The 21,949-nt window shown below is 45.7% G+C and overlaps 1 protein-coding gene across 2 annotated transcripts in view; it reads right to left on the bottom strand.

Annotated features, from left to right (window-relative positions):
• The window catches only part of Garnl3 (GTPase activating Rap/RanGAP domain like 3), a 144,806-nt gene that overhangs the window by 121,680 nt on the left and 1,177 nt on the right, over positions 1-21,949 (bottom strand). Inside the window, exon 2 of one of the 2 annotated variants that reach the window (XM_041674703.1) lies at positions 4,042-4,209. In XM_041674703.1, the coding sequence (XP_041530637.1) occupies positions 4,042-4,209 (168 nt within the window). Of the gene's footprint in view, positions 1-4,037; positions 4,210-21,949 lie in introns of those variants that run through there. The other variant, XM_041674705.1, reaches the window with a different exon arrangement.

Here is a 21,949-nt window from a genome sequence, read left to right on the forward strand (position 1 = left end):
ACGGCTGTCACCAGCTTTCTACCCTCCCTCCCGGCCCACGCTGATCTGAGCTGGGATTCTGTGATTGACAGCTGACAGGATTCTTCAGTCCATCTTTTACTTTCACTTCCTCGTCAAACACATGTGGGCTGGGACTTGTTCCCGCACACACACTTCAAACGGTTGCTTGCCTCAAGGCTCACGAAGTCTCACAATGCTCCCAGAACTCAGCATTTCACAGCGAGTCCCCACCCTGACTTTCTACACTTCCTGTCACTTCTTGACAGCTAAGCTCACCAGGAAAATTGCTCCTCCCATCTGTGCCTGCCCATGCTGACCTTGCCTCCTCGAACCCACACACACCTCGACCCAGTTATTACTATACTGAAGAGAGAGAAGAGAAAGGAGGTCCTATAGCTTTTCAAGTCCATTTCACACTCCTCGAGTCTTTCCTAAGGAGGCCTATGCCTGCATATGCAGGGGAAAGCCTCTTCAGCCCTGACAGCATCTGCCTCATGCTCTTAGTTTGGTTCTCAGTTTAGACAGGCTTTGTGTAGTCCCGCCTTAGGTCTTAGGGCTCCCTTATTGGTGACAAGATCAAAAACTACCCTGATGCCAGAGTCAGAACCCTGAAGCTCACCTCCTTGCCTCCCCACACAATTTAGGACCATTCTAACATTCCTCCAAAACATTTGGAACTCACGCCCATCATTCCTGCACCCCTCAGAGCACCTGTAGGGATAAGTCCTGCCCCTTGGGGGGCGTGTTCGCCTCGGACTAATGTCTGCCTATAAATTTGGCGATTGTGCTCCCAGCCGTCGCTTCTGCTTTCCTGGTCTCCGCGGGAACGGTGGTTCTGTAAGTCTATTTCTACATTAAAGCTATATATATATATATATATATATATATATATATATATATATATTTACAATCTGTCTGCATTCGTTTACGCTGTTACAAGCACCTACACTGCCACTAGACCCATCCTACCTAAACCTAGTTGCCCTGAAGTCATTATCTTACTAGAAGCAAATCTGAACAGTTTCTGTCCCACCCAGAGAGTCCAGGCCCAGGGTCCCTCGGTGGTTTGGCTTCTGTCAACTTGTCCAAGCCCACGGTTCACCACTCTACTGCTACCCAAACCACACTGCTCAGGGTTTTCTATCACCCAGGGAGTCTTATGATGCTTGCCTTTGGCAAGGTCTCTCCACATCTATCCAGTAAAGTCCCCAAATTCCAGCTGCTCATTCCGCTGAGAAGGCATTAAATGCCCAAGTTACTAACACCCAGCGTGAACCCAATCACAACAAACTTTCAGTTTTCCAGAAGCTTCTGCGGGACGAGAACATTAGCAAGCATCCGACACCATCCTGGTTAACTCTGTGGGCTCTGCCAAGAACAGTACTTGATGATGTGGGATGTATAGGGTTGCTTTTATTGATTGATGAATAAAGATGCTTTGGCCAAAGGCTTAGCAGAGTAAAGCCAGGCATGAAATAGAGAGAGAGTAGGTGGAATCAGGGAGATGCCATGTAGCTGCCAAAGGAGACAGATGCCACTGGACCCTCATCAGTAAGTCACAGCCTCGTGCCCATACAAAGATTAAAAGAAATGGATTAATTTAAGATGTAAGAGTTAGTCAATAATAGCCTGAGCTAACAGGCCAAGCAGTGTTGTAATTAATAAAGTTTCTGAGTGATATTTGGGTCTGAGTGGCTGGGAGATGAAAAAGCAGTCTCTGTCTACAACTTGGTATTACCAAAACGTTCTGGGGCTACTGATGTCCCACAAACACTTCCCCTGAGGCACCAAGGTTAACTGGCAGGCACTGACTAGACCACACACAGGATTAAATCCCCAGTCAGCCACAACTGCACAAGTCTGGTGGCCACCCTAGTCCCCTACGTCCTTGTGCATAAAGCACAGTTAACAATAGGTAGCTGTCTGGTTTGTGATGGGGATTTTATGACTGAATAAGAAAATGAATTTAGGAGAATGTTAGTGCAAGTGTCTGGTACACAGGTGACTGAGAGTTGCTGAATGAATGAGTCTATGAATGAGCAGCCCACAGCATGGGGGTAGTTCATGAAGAAACATTTTTCTAGCCTGCTTTCCTAAGGACTCCAAGTAGAATCACTTTTGAGTCTAGTCTGTCCCTAGTGCAGTCCTGATCCACCCATTCCTATGTGGCAATGGAGGACTGACTGCCAGTGAAGGCTCTCAACCCAGGAGGCATCACTCCCAGCTCCCCCAGGACCCAGGTGCTTAAAGTGATCCTTCCCAAAGGGAGGCCAGCCACCCCACTAGCCCACCCAGTGGCTGCAAGCACTCGCCGTCCTCCTCCCTGACTAGGCCCCACCCCTTAACATATGAGCCAATAGGGCTGCAGAGGACACCCGTTTGGATGGCTACCTCAGCTGGTTTTCTGACTTTCAAGCAGCTTTGCCCCGCCCCTTCATACTTTACTATGTGATACTGTGAAACTTGTAGTCTCCGAAAGAAGCCTCTCAGGCTCTGCTTGCTAACTAACTCACCCGGGCTGTTTCTGCAGCCAAATTCCTGTCCTACAGAGCAGTGCAGGGTAGAGCCCTATCCCTGTGGCCACTGTAGGCAGCTGCAGCCCTGGGTGAACTGAATATTAAAGTACATCTTTAAAGTTTCATTTCAATCAAGGTGACGATGAATTCTCCATCACCTAAGAGGCAACTTACGTGTGGGGCTGGCTTTGAATGGCAGTGGTGGCTCACACTGCTTCCCTCCGATTGCGCTAGGGACTGGCAAGCAGGACTTCCTCCCTGCATTTGCCTCTCACATTTCCTCAGAGATCCTCAAAGCCATCAAGGGCTCCAACTGCTTAGCAGGGTGTTCAGATCCCTCAGATGGGCACACATGGGTTTCGGGACTGATCTGTGCATATTTCATCCATGGTGGTTACAACTGTCCTCGAAGTTGACCACAGATGAGAATCATCTGGAGCCTGTGACCAATTCTAGACATCAAAACTTTGGCGTGACAGTGGAGACTTCTGTAGCTTCTCCAGGGGTGTCTGCCCTACGCAGGCCAGGCTGACGGTGGCTGATTTGTCACCTGTCAACACGGCTGGAACACACCTTCCTGGATGTAAGCCTTTCCTGTGTCACTCGCCAGTGTTCAGAGCAGCCGTGGTACCCGCATCCAGCCTGACACGTCCACCTCCTCCCACACCATCTCCAGTACTCGCTTTCCCACTAACGCTTTCTGCTGCTTCTCCTCTAGACCCCTTTTGTCCTCCCCAGATCCACAGGGTCCCTGGAATCTGTTTCACAGGCTTCCTGGGTGATTCGAATCCATACCCTTTCACCTGTTCTTGACCTCCCCAAATCACTGCTACAGCAAATCTGATAACTATGTGTTGGCCGGACCAAGCATTTCCTCTGTCTTGAAGCCAGTCACATCGCTGTGCCTCAATGTCATTGATTCTTGTGGAGTGCTAAGCTCCTTTTCCCTCTAACACCTTCATTCACTCTTCATCCAACAATATCAGAGCCTGTGACAAATGCCTGGCTCAGGGGCATACAGGAACACATAGGGCAACCAGGCATGTAAGAGTCCGCTAATGTGTTAACTACTTTACACATAGCATGAGAAGTTCTTCTGAGAAATATATATATATATATATATATATATATATATTCATTCCACATGCAACTTGATATTGAAGGGTAAAGAAAATATCTTTGCTTATATAACAGGATGCTGCAGGCATATACAGAAATATTTCCTAAATGGTTACTGACTCAAGAATCATGGCACATTTCCTAGCCATTACAACTCTTCTTTGCAACAACACAGGTAAGCGACTATCTGCCTATGAGCTGTTAAGTCCCCTAAGGCAGGAACTGAGCCATGCTGCTCATTATGCCTAACACAAGCCTTGGCTGGCACAGATGCCCAATGAATATTGTCAAATATGCAGTAAGACATCTCAGAAGCAAAACGGTCTCTCAGGCCCCTCACCCCTGCCCCCATGAGACGAGATGGTGAACAAGGTCTCATAGCAAGACACTCCTTTTACTTACTTACAGGTTGACCTGGGACTCTTCAGGGTCTTTTGTTGGCCACGTCTGAAGAGGCTGGATGCCGAAGGAGAGAGACGACTTCGCTTTCCAGAGGAGGGTCTGTGCCAGCTGACTCCCACAGGACCCCTTGGTCAGTGGATCCATTAGCGGGCCTGGAGGCTGAGATGCTGTGCTGCAGCAGAAGGAGATGGGAAAGGGGCTGAGAACCAGAGGATGACAGGTCCACCTTCGTCTGAACTCTGCCCCCAATGATGGCCTGTCTGTTCAGGAGCATCAAGGAGGACCCCAGGTGCCCAGCAAGCCTGCATCATGACCTTTGAAGAGCTGCTCAGGGGCCTGGTTCCGAGGAACTGTTTGGGATCAATCTGAACCCCAACACACCCCTCAGCTGTGATCACATTACCTATTCATACGTCGAAAGGGTCTTCCTAGGATCTGGATATGATCAGAGTGTCCCTGAGAGGCTGATCCATTGAAATTTAATCCCCAGTTAGTATTAAGGTAGAGACATTTGATTATAACATGTAGAGGCAGAACCTTTGGGAAGTGGTTAGATTACATGAGGTCACTGGTGTTGGGTCCCCATAATGGACTCTTGGTTGCCTCAAGGAAAGCAACATCAGAGGCACTTGCATGCACACACATGCACTTGCACAAGTCTTACACAATCACAGGATTCTCCCAAAAAGAAAAGCATCACCATGAGGACCCTCATACTTTAATAGGAACTGTGAGCTAAAATAAACAGTAATTCAGCCAATAGTACTTTGCTGTGGTAATGAACAACTCCTATCCAAAGATCCAGTGGGTATTTAAAAAAATCACCAGCTTGCAGGGTGTGGTGTGCACATCTTTAACCCCAGCACTCAGGAGGGCCAGCCTGGTCTACAGAGCGAGTTCAGGACAGTTAAGGCTAAACAGAGAAAGCCAGTCTTTAAAAATGAAAATAAAAATTACCAGCTCATTTATACAAAAGGCAATATTGTCTGAGCAAGGGAAGCTATCTAGAATGCTTTGGGAGATTAGTAGTGGTGAGGTCTAACGCCATCACTGTCTTGGTCCCGCAGTATTCTTAGTTCATCTAATTTCTAGGTTAAACGACCATGAGGAACAGACATGGCTCAGCACTTGCTACTCTCGCAGAGGACATGGGCTCTATTCCCGGCACCCACATGGTGGCTCACAACCATTTGTCACTCCAGGAGATTCAGTGCCCTCTCCCAACCTCTATGGGAACCATGTGCACAAATGATGTGTGGACATATATCCAGGCAAAACATTACTGTATATATAAAATAAATAAATTTTAAAAAAGTTAAAGCTAAGGATAGCCATAAAAAGGGCTCAAGACTGACAACAAGGGCTGGAGAGATGGCTCAGAGGTTAAGAGCACGGGCTGCTCTTCCAGAGGTCCTGAGTTCAATTCCCAGCGACCACGTGGTGGCTCACAACCACCTGTACTGAGGTCTGGTGCCCTCTCCTGGCCTGCAGGCACACACAGACAAATATTGTATAATAAATAAATAAATAAATATTTAAAAAAAAAAAAAAGACTGACAACAAAACTAGAGACACAAAGAACCAAACAGGAACACTAGCACCTAGCGTGGAAACAGTACACGCCTGTGGACGTGGCAAACGGGCTATGCAGGAGTATGCACTGAAAACGCATTCCTGAGATCTGCCTGCTCTTTCTCTCGTGGCACACAGAGGGAGGGACAGCCAGTTCAGAAGGGAGGGCTGCACTGCTAGGAAGGCAGGAAGGCAGCAGTGCCCTCTGACTGGAATGATTTAACTAGCAGCTTCTTCGCTCACCTTAACCTCAAACGAAAGACAGACAAGGCAAATGGATCCAATTACTGGAAAGGGGAAAATAAAAAAGAAGTCAGAATGTGCCATTCAGGTAACCTGAGTCCTTGTTCTGGGGCCACGGTCACACACATTTGGTTCAAAATATACCATTTTCTTAGTCTTTTTTTAAAAAATAAAAGAGCAATCTTAATAGCATTTGGTCAAGAGGTGCTTTTTAAACTATCTTTTCCTGGAAAGATTCCGACAAGGTGGAGGGCAGGAGGGCTAGAGGCTCAGGTGGTGTCACCTGAGAAGGCGAGCTATATGGCTGGAGGCCCAGGGAAGCGCGTCCTCCGGGCATTCAGCTGGCACAAGCATTGTCCACTCGAGGCTGCTCCGCAAATGCTTAGCAGGTCTCAGACTAAGACGAGCTAAAGCAGAATTCATTCTAGACCTATGTCTAATAGAGAAGAACTCCAAATCCACCTGTGCCCCACTTGTCCCTTTGACCCTTCTATTGCTAAGACCCTCTGGTGTTCCTTCTCTGCGTTGGCAAAGCCACCTGCTGTATAACTGACTGCAAGTCCACTAGCCTCCGCCATTTACTTTACGGCAGCTACACAGACATCAAAGGCCTTTCACCTGTGACAGAAGGCAAAGGGCTATTCTGATATGTGAAAAGGTGTGTGTGTGTGTGTGTGTGTGTGTGTGTGCACATGTGTGTACAGGACTATATGGAGGCCAAAGGTTGACATCAGCTTTCTTCCTCAATTGCTCTGTGATGGTTTGAAAGAAAATGGCTCCCAAAGGGAGTGGCACTGTTAGGAGGTGTGGCCTTGTTAGAGGAGGTATGTCACTGTGGGGACGGACTTTGGGGGTCTCTCTTGCCCAAGCTTCCCTCTCTGTAACACTCAGTTGACTTCCTGTTGCCTGCAAAATGTAGGGCTCTCAGCTCCAGCACCACGTCTGCCTGCACACCACCATGCTCCCGGCAATGGTGATAATGGACTGAACCTCTGAGACTGTAAGCTGATCCCCAACTGAATGTTTTCCTTGTAAGAGTTGCTGTGCTGCTCCCAGCTCCAGAAGGGAGTGCAATAAAAGAGATATCCAGACAAAGGGGGCCATTTGGGAGTTAGGAAGAAACTTGGTGCCAGGGCAACTCCTATGAATCCACAAGGATGACCCTAGCTAAGACTCCTAGCAATAGTGGAGAGGGTGCCTGATGCGGCCCTCTCCTGCAATCAGACTGGGGACTACTCTGTCATTAGAGAGCCTTCATGCAGTAACTGGTGGAAGCAGATGTAGAGATCCACACCCAGCACTGGGCCAAGCTCTAGGAGTTCAGCTGAAGAGAGGGAGGAGGGATTGTAGGAGCCAGGGTGATCAAGGTTATGATGGGGAACCCACAGAGGCAGCTGACCTGAGCTAGTGGATGCTCACGGACAGCTAGGAAGCCTGCATGGGATCAACCTACGATCAGCCTAGGCTCTCTGCACATGGCTGACAGTTGTGTGGCTTGAAACGTCTGTGGAGCGCCTAGCAGTGGGATCAACATCTGTCCCTGGTGCATGAGCTGGCTTTGGGAACCTATTCCCCATGCTGGGATGCCTCACCAGCCTTGATGCAGGAAAAGGAGCTTGGTCCTGCCTCAAGTTGATGTGCCAGGCTTTGTTGGCTCCCATGGGAGGCCTGCCCCTTTTTGAAATGAGGAGAAGTGGATGGGGGGTTGGTTAGATGGGAGGTGGGGGGAGGGACTGGGAAGAATGGAGGGAGGGAAAACTGGTTGAGATGTAAAATGAATAAAAAATCTTAATAAAAAAGAAAATGCAATTAAAAAGTGTCGCTGTGGTCATGGTGTTTCTTCACAGCAACAGAAACCCTAAGACATGCTCTATACCACCCCATACTTCTTAAAGATTTATTTTTGTGCATCAATGTTTTGTTTGCATGTATATATATATATATATATATATATATATATATATATATATATGAACACCGCATGTATGACTGGTGACTGCATTTGTGAGCTACCAAGTGGGTGCTGGAAACCAAACCCAGGTCCTCTGCAAAAACAGTAAGCAACCTCAACTGCTGAGTCCAATCCCTATACCATATGCTTAAAGACAGGGTCTCTTACTGAGCCTGGAGCTCACTGAAAGGCTAGACTGGAGACCCCAGATCTCCTGTCTCTGTCTTCCCAGTACTGGGAGTACAGGTTCATGCTGTAATGGGAGCTGGGAATATGAACTTGGGCCCCATGTTTGCACAGCAGGTACTTCTGGCTGAGACAGCCCCACATCAGAGGCTCAGTGTCACTAGAATTTACTGTTGCTTTAGCACTAAAATGACAAATAAATAATAAATCAGAGCATCAAAACAAGAGACACATTTTCTTCTGAGCATTTGAGAGTTCCTTCCATTACAAGGATCATACTTGCATGCAAAAGACTAACAAGTCCCAACTAGGGGTGGAGAAGCACGAAAAAAATTGAGTGAGGCTTCAGGTTTAAGCAAAGTCCTATAAAAGGACAGCTGGCTGACGCGGTGTTGCTTGGTAGCCACATTGACCACATATGGCTACTAAGCAATTGAAATGGGGACAGTCCAATGTGAGCTGAGTAGGTGTAGCATTAGCATACAGTGCTTATGGAAGACAGTAAAATTAATGCATACAAAACAGCTCACTGATAATTTCTTATACTAACTATATGTTGAATTCTTTGTGTGTGTATGTGTATGCTAGATACACATGTGTGTGCATGTACAGCCCAGAGAAAACACCGAATGTCTTCCTCTGGTGCTCTCGACCTTATGTTCTGAGACAGAATCTCTCACTTAACCTGGACCTCAGTGATTTATCAAGACTTGATAACCAGCAAGCCCTGGTATCCTCCTGTTTGTGCCCTGAGCTGGGGTTACAGGCTTGCCTTGCTGTGCTCACCTGGCTTACCTCATTGGTGCTGGAAATACTGCATAGCAAATACTTTACTGACTGAGCCATTTCCCCAGCCCCAGGAGTCTCTTTAATGTACCTAGCAGAAAATGTAAAACTCCATATGTAACTCACTTTATGCTTCAGACGGTGTGCACACCTTTAATCCCAGCACTTGGGAGGTAGAAACAGGTGGATCTCTGAGAGTTTGAGGCCAGCCTGGTCTACAAAGTGAGTTACAGAACAGCTAGGACTGTTATATAGAGAAACTCTGTCTCGAAAAACCAACCAACCAACCAAACAAACAAATAAAATGCTAAATACCTTCTTATTTTAAGAGTGAAGAAGCCGAGGAGCTACAGTCTTCAATAGTGTAAATAACTCAGTGTTTGAGGTCTGGGACTCACTCAGGATTCTCTGCTCTACCAGCAGAGAATTTCTCCAGTCTGCCTTCTACAGTACACACAACACAGCTTGTCTCCTGGGCTCAGGCTAGCTCCATCCCAAAGCTGCTGTCATCTCTGGTGGTTGTCCCATGGTACCACTATCTCCAAAACGTTGGGGTCTCTGCTGCAACTAGGCTGTACTTTCACCAATAGCCTCCCCTAGGCTTTTAAAGGCTTATCACATGATGCCAAGCCTCGACGTCTCTCCATGACTATTTCAATTCTGGATCTTCAGCTGCAACTGAGGCTGTGCCTTCGCCAGTGGCCTCTATGGGCACCATGCTTCAGCTGCTCTCCACACCCCTTTCATGCTTTCAAAAGCAGAACCAGTTGGGGGACCCTTACACATGATCAAGTTTGGCCCCCTCTGGTCCACAGCGTCTGTGTTCTGACCTTGAGAAAATAGTGCCAGATTTATGATTCTAGATCACACTGGTCTCTTCCTAATCACTGCTAATGTCTCAGCTCCAGCTAACCAGCATCAACCGTTCCCATAAAGCAAAGGTTTCAATTCAGTGGTCCTGACTCCTAAGCCCCAACTATCCAGACACCAGAGATTCCTAACACACATCAAATGCTAAATACCTTCTTTGACTCCTAAACTTCCCTCTGAAATTTCACAGCCGGGTCTCTAGCACCCCTCAGCATTATTTTTTATGCTTCTACAAACGCTTATTAAGCTCTGAACACTCAAAGGCTTTCCCAGCTCAAACTTCCAAAATCTTTCCACAGTCCTCACCAAAACATGGCCATTTTATTATGCCAGCACCCCACTTCCAATTTCTCCATCAGATGATGGTCCTAATCCTCTGACAAACACCATGACCAAAAGCAACTTAGAGAATGCTTATTCCATTTTATAGCTTGTAATCCGTCAACCAGAGAAGTCAAGGCAGTAACTCAAGGCAAGAACAGAGGTCATGGGTGGGGGGGTGCTGCTTACTGGCTTCCTTCCTTCCCATGGCTCGCTCCGTCTGCTCAATTATACACTCCAGGACCACCTGCCTAGGCATGGCACTACCCGCAGGCTGGACCTTCCCACGTTAATCACTAATTAAGAAAATGCACTACAGACTTGCCTATGGGCAATCTTATGGAGGTATTTTCTCAATTGAGAGTCTCTTTTCCCTAATGAGTCTAGCTTGTGTCAAGCTGACATAAAACCAGCCAGGACAGCCAAGGTGGTAGAGATGTCGCACTGCAGGTGCTCAGAGCTCTCTGGCATGCCCACCAGGCAGCTACAGGTGTGAGGAGGTGCAGAGCAGGCAGCTACAGGTGTGAGGAGGTGCCCTGGGGATGCTGTGATATGCGGAGACAGTAGAGGCTGGTGCAGAGAACACAGAAGCCAGAAGCGGTAAGGGTTCTAAGGCCCTTGAAGGACTGAGAGTGCTGCTGATGCGGCCTTCAGCTAAGTTTGGTCTCCTTGGCGAATCTTCAGATCTTTACCTGACAAAAATGCTTGGCCAGCATTCCTATGACTATTCTTGTTTTCATTTATTGCGATCGTCTTTCCACCCACACCTAAGGTCTTAGCCATCTTTACACAGCATACAGATACAGCCCAGACATGGCATGTCACAGAAAGAGATAAAATACGACATGGATATTCTCCTGGCTTTTTAATTTTATATACTGGGAATATTCCAACATATTACTTTCTAGCCCCTTGAAGATTCTGCTTTAAAAACCTTAAAACGGTAGCTCTTGTGAACCCGCATTGGCCTTTCCACCCTAACTTTTGCCACGTGAGTTCCTTCGCACTTCTTTCTGACTGGATTCTGTCTGTCGCTGCTCATTTTAATCTGCTCATTCGTTTGTTTTCATAACTCTTTAATTTTTAAAAAATATGTTTCCTTATCCCTGGAACATAATTTATCTTTATTGTCTATTTAAAATATTCAGTTAAAGAACTTCTCGGGAAATGGGCAGAACTCATAAAAGTAAGCAAAATTGTCCAATAAGAGAAAATTTATTGAAAGTAAGAGAATAGCCAGAGTCTACATTGCAGTTCTGGAGGTCTGCTGGTGTGTGGACACAGGGAGAGAGGTAAGGAGATTTCCCATCTTAATGTAACGTGAGGGAAACAAGCAAGTGTTTGGCCAGCCTAAGCTGCTCACAATTGCCTTGGACAGGCAAGGATTGGCACGTGGCTCAGGCCAGACTGCCTAGCTGGCATCTTCTTCATACTGCCCTGCTGACTAACGAGAAGAGGCCGCTTCACGAAAGCTAATCATGACTCAGATCTGAAATTCTTGAAAGGTTCTGAGTAAAAGTGCATGTGAACTCACCCAAAGACGGACCCACCAGTCACGGAAAATCCTACTCAGAGACGCTCTGTGAAGGGGCTGGCTGCTTTGTGTGTATGGGGGTCGTTGTCAACAGAGAGCCTGACAAAGGGTCAGATCTCTATTTCCAAGCCTTCCCACCATTTATTCAGAGGCATTCTAGACTGTTCTCTATATTCAGGTGGTACTCACAGCCAGGCAGTCAGACCAGGCCTGCTGAGGCCTCATGGTCTGGAGCGCTTGATGTCACAGAGAAACATCACTGCGGCACAGAGGTATGGCTGCTGGCAGAAGGCAGACGCACTGCATAGACAGGGCAGACGTACTGCATAGACGGGGCAGACGCACTGCATAGACGGGGCAGACGCACTGCATAGACGGGGCAGACGCACTGCATAGACGGGGCAATGCAGCACAGAGGTATCACTGCTGGCAGGAGGCAGATACACTGCACAGATGGGGCAATGTGGCACAGAGGTATCATCTCTATTGGCAGCTCAATCTCAGCTCTGCCCTCCAGCCCCGTACACACCTCGCCACACTCATCACTGAGGAACTACAGGGAGCACACCTAACCCACGGGCATCTGTGATCTCTCATATGCCTTGTTCTGACCATTCACCAAGGAAAACCTTAACACAAGTGTCAATCAGGATTTGTGCCCATCTCCAAACCAAGCATTTGAAGTCTGGGCTGAGAGCCATCAAGAGAGCAGTATTCTCTAAAGAGCAAGCTGGGACAGCAATGGATGAACCCACAACTCCACTGCCTTCCCCACTACACAGTCACTGCTCATCGCAGAGTTGCTTTGCTTTGCAACAATGAATGTGCTCTGGTCATGCATTAGCTTGCCAGCAAGTCATCATCTATCTCATGGTCACAGAACGCCAGATCTGAAGTGGTGGTGGTGCACGCCTTTAATCCCCGCACTCGGGAGGCAGAGGCAGGTGAATCTCTGTGAGTTTGGGGCCAGCCTGGTCTACAAGAGCTAGTTCCAGGACAGGCTCCAAAGTTACAGAGAAACCCTGTCTTGAGAAAAGAAAAAAAGTTAAAAAATTTTCAAAAACACTGATGACAATTTATGCTGGAGAGGTTGTGGGGGAAAGGGAACACTTCTGCATTGCTGGTGGGAGTGCAAGCTGATACAGCTCCTTTGGGATGTCAGTGTGGTGATTTCTCAGAAAATTAGGAAACAACCTTCCTCAAGACCCAGCAATACCACTTTTGGATATATATCCAAAGGATGCTCAATCGTGTTATAAGGACATGTGCTTAACTATGTTCATAGCAGCATTGTTTGTCATAGCCAGAACCTGGAAACAACCTAAATGCCCCTTGACTGAAGAATGGATGAAGATGTGGTACATTTACACAATGGAGTACTACACAGTGGAAAAAATAAAATGACATCACGAAATTTGCAGGCAAATGGATGGATCTAGAAAACATCATATTGAGTGAGGTAACCCAGACCCAGAAAGACAAATATAATATGTACTCACTCACTCATAAGTAGCTTTTAAACATAAAGCAAAGAAAACCAGCCTACAATTCACAATCCCAGAGAACCTAGACAACAAAGAGGATACTAAGAGAGACATACATGGGTCTAATCTACATGGGAAGTAGAAAAAGACAAGATCTCCTGAGTAAATTGGGAGCAAGGGGACCATGGGAGAGGGTAGAAGAGTAGGGGGAAGGAAGAGAGGGGAGCAGAGAAAAATATATGGCTCAATAAAAAAATTTAAGAGAAACCCTGTCTCGAAAAACCAAAAAAAAAATAAAAATAAAAAAAAAACAAAACTAAAACTTTATGCTTAAATAGAAACACCTTCTCCATTCCATTTTAACTTCCATTACATCAAGAATTCATGATATAGAACTGTAGACTTCCTCTTGTTTGAGACTGAGGAGGTTTATTGAAAAATGTTTCCAAGGTAGTTTCTAATTTATATATTATATTTAGATTGTTGGGCTAAAATAAATTTTTAAAAGGTTAAAAAAAAAAGAATGTCAGCTCTCTAAGGGAAGGCGCCCTGCATTTCTACACACCTAGTACATAGAGGGGCTGTGTGCAGTCACCATCAATGACTAGGTGAATGCCCAGATCACAGAAAATTCCATTTGGAGGAGAACATGCCAGGATGTTTGGGCCTTTCAAATCTCTGAAAGAGATTAGCCATGCTTCTCTCTGGCTAGGCGGCTTCACTGACTCACCAGTCTCTTGACAGGGAGCTGCTTTGTGAGGACCAAGCTGGATGCTGGAGCAAAGACAGTCCACCATGGCTCACTGATCCAAGCTTGCTGTGTGGAAAAGACGTGAGGATGCACTTACTGGCTGGCCAGAAAGCAAGGCAGGTGCTCACGTGTTCAGTTTCTTCTGTGCTATTCGATCACTTTTATGTCTTCTTAGAAAGCACACATCAGTCAGCCATATGAGGCTGAGGTACCACCATTTTTCCAAGCTGTTGTTGCAATGGCAGAAGACAGATGCCGCCTCCAGGACACCGTGGTGTGGTTTGCTCCATGCCCTCTCCCTTACACTGCAAGAGTGTAAGGAAATGCCCCCCTTTTCTCTGGCTAGAGTTCGAGTTTAGGGCATGCTTTAGACTACAGCTCAGGGTGTTCCAGAGAGGCTCTGGAACGCAGCCAGGCAGAAGAGAAACACAAGCATCATTCTGCTCTGCAGAGGGTGACAGGGTTCTGTAGATCTGGACTCGCTTGCTTTTTGATCCAGGAGTTTTCTGAAGCTGAGAACAATGGTAGAGATCAAGGTGGCATGGGCAGTGAGGTTCTATAGCTAGAGATGGCAGCGGCGGCGGCAGCAGCTGCCAACCACTGGATTTAGCTTTCTGTTGTTCTTGGGAGTTTCCGGTGCTGGGGAATCAAACTGAGCAGTGTGTACATTCCTGGAAAACTCTCTGTCCTGCCTGTTGGCCCCAGCTCCTTCCCTACTGTTTGTTGTCGTGAAGCAGAATCTTTCCTTCCTGGAGTCTGCACAGCCAAAGGTCACAAGGAGCACAGCAGGTCCAGGTCACACTCCTCAGCCCGGCCCTCCTCTGACTTTCTAAATCCCCTCTGCTTCTCCAGAGAAGGCGGGCTTCTGTTGTCTGTGACAGACCACTTGCTGTGGCCTTGACAGTGTTTGTCAGATTGGACTACTGGCTTACCAGCAGATGGAACTCTGTATGGGGTAGGACAGGTTAAATTGGAACAATGTTCAAACTCCTCGAGCAGCAGAAAGAGGCTGTGTACTTTTATTGGAATACCCAAGTGTACATCCTTTAAGTAGAAGAGAGAGTTTGCTTCAAGCGCTAAGTGCTTCCCCACAGGAAGAAGTGCTATAGGACAACCAAACAGTACACAACAGAGACTTGCCAGGTCACATAAAGGAGTGCAGTTTGTTCACAGTGGTGATAAATTGCCTAGCATTGTTTTGAGTCTTTTTTAAGTCTGCTGAAAACTGTTGGACCAAAAGCGTGCTGAAAAAGTAAAATTGTTGAGAAATGGGAGCCTAGTTTATGATATGCTAACATCTCCAACATTAGAAACGTAATCACACCTTAACGCCAGTCTAGCCTGGGGAGGCGCTGGGTGTTAGGATGCCCTTCATATACTGTGTTCACCCGGCTTTATTAACCTCACACCCACTGTAACGACAGATGTAGCTCAGGGCTGCAGACCCAGTGGGCCTCATTCCTGTCTCACACGACACCCTTTCAAATGTGGGAGGCTGCCATTATCTCCTCTATGAATTTTCCTTTTTTCTTTTTCTTTTTTTAATACAGATGAAACAGTTCTCCACCCCAAAGCCTTTCCCTTTACAGGATAGATTTCACTCGATATAAACATCTTCAAAAACAAGAAGAAAACAACATAAACACAACCTGATTTTTTAAACCACATCCTGCCACTCCTGCAGAGGTGTCTCTCTGGTTGCTTCCAATGGTTTCCTGTTATTATCTCCTCCCCAGGGCAAGTGAGATAAGATGGATAAAGGCATCAGCCACTGGGCCTAATGAGCAGAGTTCAATCTCTGGAATCTACACGGTAGACGGGGAGAACCAGCTCCTACAAGTCATCCTCTGAGCTGTACATGTGTGCTCTGGAACATGCACACACGCTTGTACAATTGTCCACGCTTCCCCATACTAAATAAACAAAATGCAAAACCAGACACAACATCGTCATCAACAACTACAAAACTGCATTAAATCTTAACTGGCCTGAACTGAGACACGCTCTAAGTTAAAATGCACACTAGATTTTGAATGAAAAGTAAACTATCTTGTATTTTAAAATATTTGTAACATTTTAAAATGATAATGTTTTTTATATACTGGGTTAAATAAAACATTCAAGTCAACTTTGTTTATTTTTGTTTTCAATGGTATGACCACTAGAAAAAAAAAATTTAATTCCATATGTAATTTATACACTGGTTTTCCCCCAAAGAAGCAACCCTAACTTTTCCCTGAAAGAAGGACATTTTCTAGCTAGCTTTCCAAACCAGGAACATAGGTTGACAGTGTTCCTAGAAATTCACGTTCTGATACAGTTCTGGTGAACGTTTTTCTTTACCAACTTTTGTCAGTGTGAATGTTTGTGCGCCTCCCTCTCCCTGATCCTCCCAGTTCGCACGCTGAAACTTAAGCAGGGTCGGGTAGTATCCAGAGAGAGCCCTTGTGGGTGAGTCAGGCATGAGGGCTCTGCCTGCACTGGCTTCGCTTCACTTGCCACTCACCATGTGATGAAACTTCTAGAAGGCCCGTTCTTGGAGAAACAAGCACTCAAACTACAGAGTCAAGTGGTGACCTAAGTGTGGATTTTAAATCCCCGGAAACGGTGAGTAGCACTTCTGTTGGTTACGAATTACTAATAATGTGCTCTGAACGGCCTGGGCCAGCAAGCGGTCCAGTGAACAGTCTTCTACTTAGGTCTCTTTGCAGGCAATGCCAACTCCCAGCTTTCTGTCCTCTTAGACACTAAGGTTTTAGAGCAACCAGACCCCCTCCCTGCCCTCAGTCTGAACGCTGCTTCTGGGTTTTCCCAGCACGGCTCCCTGTGGAGGACTCAGTTGTCCAACGTCCGTCAGCTCTGTCAGACTTCAGCTCTGGAAACCAGACGACCAAACCTAATTTCTCATATTAACCTTCTGCAGCAAAACTAATTTAACTATTGTCTTCCTCCGAGAAAGGAAGCTGGTTTGCATTAATTTAAAATCTTAGTGAATAATAAAAGTTGGTTTTTCTTTCCCTGCCCCTAGGAGAACAGATAGGATATGAAAATTCATTTCCTCTGTTGGCCCTCAGAGCCCATTATGTTGGCCCAATGCAAGACAGTTTTTCACAGTCTTTCCGAGAAGACTGCTGTTTATCCAAAAGAAAACTGACAGTAGCAGATTTATTTATGATTAAATACTTAAGGTTCTGACACAAACAAAAGAATAATGGCAAGATATAGAGAAACCAGACAACAAAGAGCCCCATTTCAGTAGTCACTGACCAAACTACTCAAAATGACAACAGCAAGCGTCAGAAGAGACACACGGAAGAAGGGAAGGTGGCCGCATGCACGATGCTATCCGTTCTTTTCAGAAATCAGTCTGGACCGCAAGCAAAGGAACAAGAAAGCATCAGATTGTCTTGGCATCAGATTTGTTCCTAAAGGCGCAGGCTTTCTGCATGACTAATGAGGAGGCCGTCATGTACAGATCAATATTTGGAAAAGGACAAAACATGTCTTCCACTCATAACTCAAATTCTGCTAGTGGGGACCCTGCAGCCACCGGGGCTACACTTAGCAACAAGAATGTAATTACTGAATAAGAACGAAATCACAGCACCGAGCCCATTCTGTGGCCATAGACAGCACCATTCACCCGGATTCCAGAAAGGTTTCCTAGATCCAACAGCACCTCAGTCAACCCAATACCCACTTCCTTCTGGGGAGAGCGCTGTGACTTTCCCCAGGTCTGACCCCAGCCCTTGAAGGTCAATCCGGGCATTTGCTGAGAATAAAGCAGTAGCTTTCTGGTTAGAAAGGAACACTACAATACTTAACTTTCTCTGCCTGTCTTGAGAGGAAAGTTGAGCTGGTTAGCTTTTGTCAACTCGACACAAGTTATCTGGAAAGAAGAAATCTTAGCTGAGAAAATTCCTCCTCAGACATGCTTACAGGCAACTCTGTGGGACGTTTCCTTGATTAATGGTTGATGTGTGAGGGCCCAGTCCACTGTGGGTGGTGCTGAGGCCTGGGCAGGTGGTCCTGGGTTGTGTCAGAAAACAGGCTGAGCAAGCCATCAGAAGTGAGCCAGTGAGCAGCGCTCTGCCTCCAGTGATGAACTCTGATGTAGAAATGTAAGATAAAATAAATCATTTCTAGCCAGACAGTGCTGGCGCACGCCTTTAATCCCAGCACTCGGGAGGCAGAGGCAGGCGGATCTCTGTGAGTTTTTCCCTTCTGCTTGCCATTCATGGTCTTTGATGATACTTAAAATGTACACATAAGGTGTGGACACAAGTCTATCAGCTTGTGTCCCACTGGATGGAGTAAAAGATTTCAAAAGAGATCACAGTTGGATAGCCAGGAGTAAGAACCACCTAATCTAAGCTGTTACCTTCCGCCTGGAATTCAAATCACGGACATAACACTGGAACTAGAAGTGACTACGCAGGCAGAAATATGAGTGATGGTGGCAAGGATGACACAGGCTTCACCGATGTTCTTAAGAAAGACAACAAAGCTGCTCACTAATAAAGAGGCTTGGGTTAGGGAGCAAGAAAAGACTTGAATTGGTAAAGTACTTGTTGAGTTAGGACCACAGTTCAATGCCCAGAACCCATGTCAAAACGCTGGATAGGTAGCATGTGCTTGTAAGTGCCAGGAAGGTGGAGACAGGGAAGTTCCCTGGGGTTTACTGGTCAGCCAGCCAAGCCTAAATGGGGATGCCCTGGTCAATGAGAGACCCTGACTCAAAAGAACAGTGTGGAGGATTCCTGAAGAATGAATGACACCTGAGGTTGACTTCTGGCCTCCACATTCACATGTGTACATGTACACAAAACCACACACACACTCTTTAGAATGAAAGACTCCCTGACCTTATATAGAATACACAGAATCTAAGTGACCAGCCACAGAGGTTATTGGAGAAAAGATTCCTGCATTATAATGGAGGACTGGTTTTTGGGTGGTGGGATGGTTAGGAAGGGGGGCATTGAGAGGGCCTGGGAAGAGAATGTGATCAAAATACATTATAGCAAATTCTCAAAGAATAAAAATATTTTAGTATGAAAAAGAATCGCCTGGTAAATTCAAGCCTACTGATAGGGAAGCCTGCAAGCACTGCAGTTCACACTGAGCTTGGCCAAGTGACACAGCTCAGCCACTCACAGACAGATAAAATAACTCAGGGTCATTACTTGTCTTTCTTGATTGTTAGGAAGTGGGGGCATGGGGGGAGGCAACAGAGTCTTAAAATACCATGTACCTGCCTACTGGTGCTTTTTGCACAAAGGTGGATGTGGCTGAGAACTTTGTAAGACAGTTACTCATTCCGTCCACCAACTGTCAGTCCTAACACTTCCCGCACTCCTGGGAGCAGCACTCCACCTGTTAGGTCATTCAAAGTTCACATCAGGCTGGGCGATGGTGGCGCACGCCTTTAATCCCAGCACTCGGGAGGCAGAGGCAGGCGGATCTCTGTGAGTTCGAGACCAGGCTAGTCTACAGAGCTAGTTCCAGGACAGGCTCCAAAGCCACAGAGAAACCCTGTCTCGAAAAACCAAAAAAAAAAAAAAAAAAAAAAAAAACCAACAACTCACATCAATGCACTTTACAAGAGCATTAACCAAGATCAGAGAGGACTAAGCAACTTTCCTAAGTTCACATGCTTGATTGAAAACGGATGAAACTTAAGCCCGGGTCCATCTCATTTCAAGATTCTTGTGCATGGTTCTGGCTGACACGCCCATCTGTAAGTCATGGTCAACATCTAGGGCAAGACATTTAACAGAATGGGAGTCTTCTCTGACGCCTCCAGGTATACAAACTAGTCTTTCTTACTACTACTAGCCTGACGCCCAGTGACTAAGCCGTCCCTCTGTCCTTGACATCCATCTGCTTCTGCATTTGCACACTGGCTATCAGAACTGACACAGGTTATTTACCAAAGAGAACTGCCAAACAAACTGATTCTGCAGAGGTGCATGCTCGTGTGAACACTCATTCTCTCTCTCTCACACGCACACACACACGCACACGCATACTCATGATAACAAGATGATTATGTAAATAAGGTTAAAACGTATGCTCAAAGGGCCTACCCGTGAAGCAAGGACATTTAAACTTGATACAGTTGGCAATGAAAAAATAACAGATGTGGCAAAGGTTTTCACTACTGGTTGTGTCTGAAATACAGCTGCAGGCTCTCTCGACCAAGGGGCTTGGCATAAGGAGCCATGCACCTATATAGTTAAGAGGTACACAAGAGGTTTTGACACAACCAGAATTGTGGGGTCATTTGAATTACTGGATTAAGGAAGTCGTTTTTACAGCCACAAAGATAATGGAGAACTATTTTGTATGCTAACTTTAAAATGTAATTAAACATGGAGAAAATGAAGATGAATATTTAATCTACTCTAAGTTAAAGGATTCTTTTACATGAGCATAAACAAGAGGAAGAAGTCAGTTGATCAAGACAATAGTGTATACACACACACTTGAAAACCATCATACAGAAAGTGAAAAGGCAAACTGGAAAAAATATCTGCTACATATTTAACCAAAAAAAAATCTCCTTAATAAATAAAAAGAGCTTTGAATTTATAAGGAAAAGATAAATATTCCAAAAGAAAAACGAAGATCATGCATACAAATATCTTAAAATAAGTGCGAATTATGATAAAATTTTATTAAATGAAAAATTCAAATTAAAACAAGACATCCTTTGGCAATATAATGATAATCCTAGGGGTGTTCTGTGGCATCACGTTTCAGAAGTTTTAAGAGGTTCCCTAGTGCCAGGCTGTGGTGGCACACACCTTTAATCCCAGCACTCGGGAGGCAGAGGCACGTGAATCTCAGCGAGTTCCACAACAGCCAGGACTGTTACACAGAGAAATCCTGTCTGGAAAAACCCCAAAACTGAAAAACAAACAAACAAAAAAGTTCCTTTGTTTTGACCCACAGTTCCTATCACTTTCATGATCTTATTTTTGCACTAGTGATATCTTCAGACAGAAGTGACTACACATGGATTAACTGCATCTCTAGGAGGAGTGAAAATAGTAAAAGATGAGCTAAAAATAGTTATATATTCATAAGTAGAAGATCATGCAGCAACTGAAAAGTTTTCTTAAGAACTGCTTAGGGATTTCTTACAATCCTTAAGTGAAAAAATAAATTAAAATGATAAATATTCATGTGGAAGAGGGAGACCACATTAATATACTGGGATTATGAATCAATAAATTATCCACTGAGTGTGGTGAGTGCACATCTTTAACCCAGCACTTGAGGGGCAGAGACAAGCAGATCTCTGTGAGTTCAAGGCTAACTTGGCTTACATATTGAATTTCAGGTCAACCAGGGCTGTATAATAAGACCTGTCTCAAAAACAAGCAAGCAAGCAAAGAACCTCAACAACAACCACAAAACAAAAAATTATCCTGGTTATATTTTCCTTGTATTTTCAAATTTCATCTAACAAATTACTTTTAGGAGATTAAAAAAACTAATCCTTATTATCTTACAGGTCACAGTGTGTCAGAACAAAAACACCCTGGAGGCTTGGAAGTATTTTAGTCCTTGAAGAATCTGGTTGCGAAGACAAAGGGGAGGGAATCTAATTTTTAAGCGAGTGCTGTCCACTGTGGCAAGTATTTCTCCTCTGTCCTCAACACAGTCTCCTTAGTACTGCTGGGGCAGGGTGTGTCAAGCACTAAGAAAGCCCAATGAATAACAAGGAAAATCTGGCTGAGGTGGCAGTGCTGGGTGGGGTCAAGGTGTCTGCTTGCTTGAAAGGTGAGCACAACTCAACACTCGGTGTTTTGGTGCTCCCATACTGGATGGTGTCTGATGGTGTCCGCAGGTGTCTGTGGCTCCCATACTGGATGGGGTGCATTATAGAACCGGCCTGGCATCCCTGAAAGATCCATGTGACAGCACTGTTCTAAACATTCTGCCCCAGGCCTGAGAGACTCTGCTCTCACCTCTTGGTATACCTCTTCCTATTCTTCATGCTCTAGCCTGCTGAGCTGTCTAGGTCTCCTATCTAGAGAAATGTACCACCAGGTACATATTATGTAGCATAATATTTAGAACCTTCTTGGCAGACGCCTGGATATTGACCACACAGAGCTAAATCTTAGGGTTCAAAAAATTGAGGAGCAGTTCTACAGCGAAGGAGTGACCTGGTCCACCAGACTTTGTGATGGGCCAGGCCTG

Source organism: Microtus oregoni, unplaced genomic scaffold (genome assembly GCF_018167655.1).
Source record: "Microtus oregoni isolate MIOR12 unplaced genomic scaffold, Mior012 000025F_ref0000491, whole genome shotgun sequence".
Lineage (NCBI taxonomy): Eukaryota > Metazoa > Chordata > Mammalia > Rodentia > Cricetidae > Microtus > Microtus oregoni.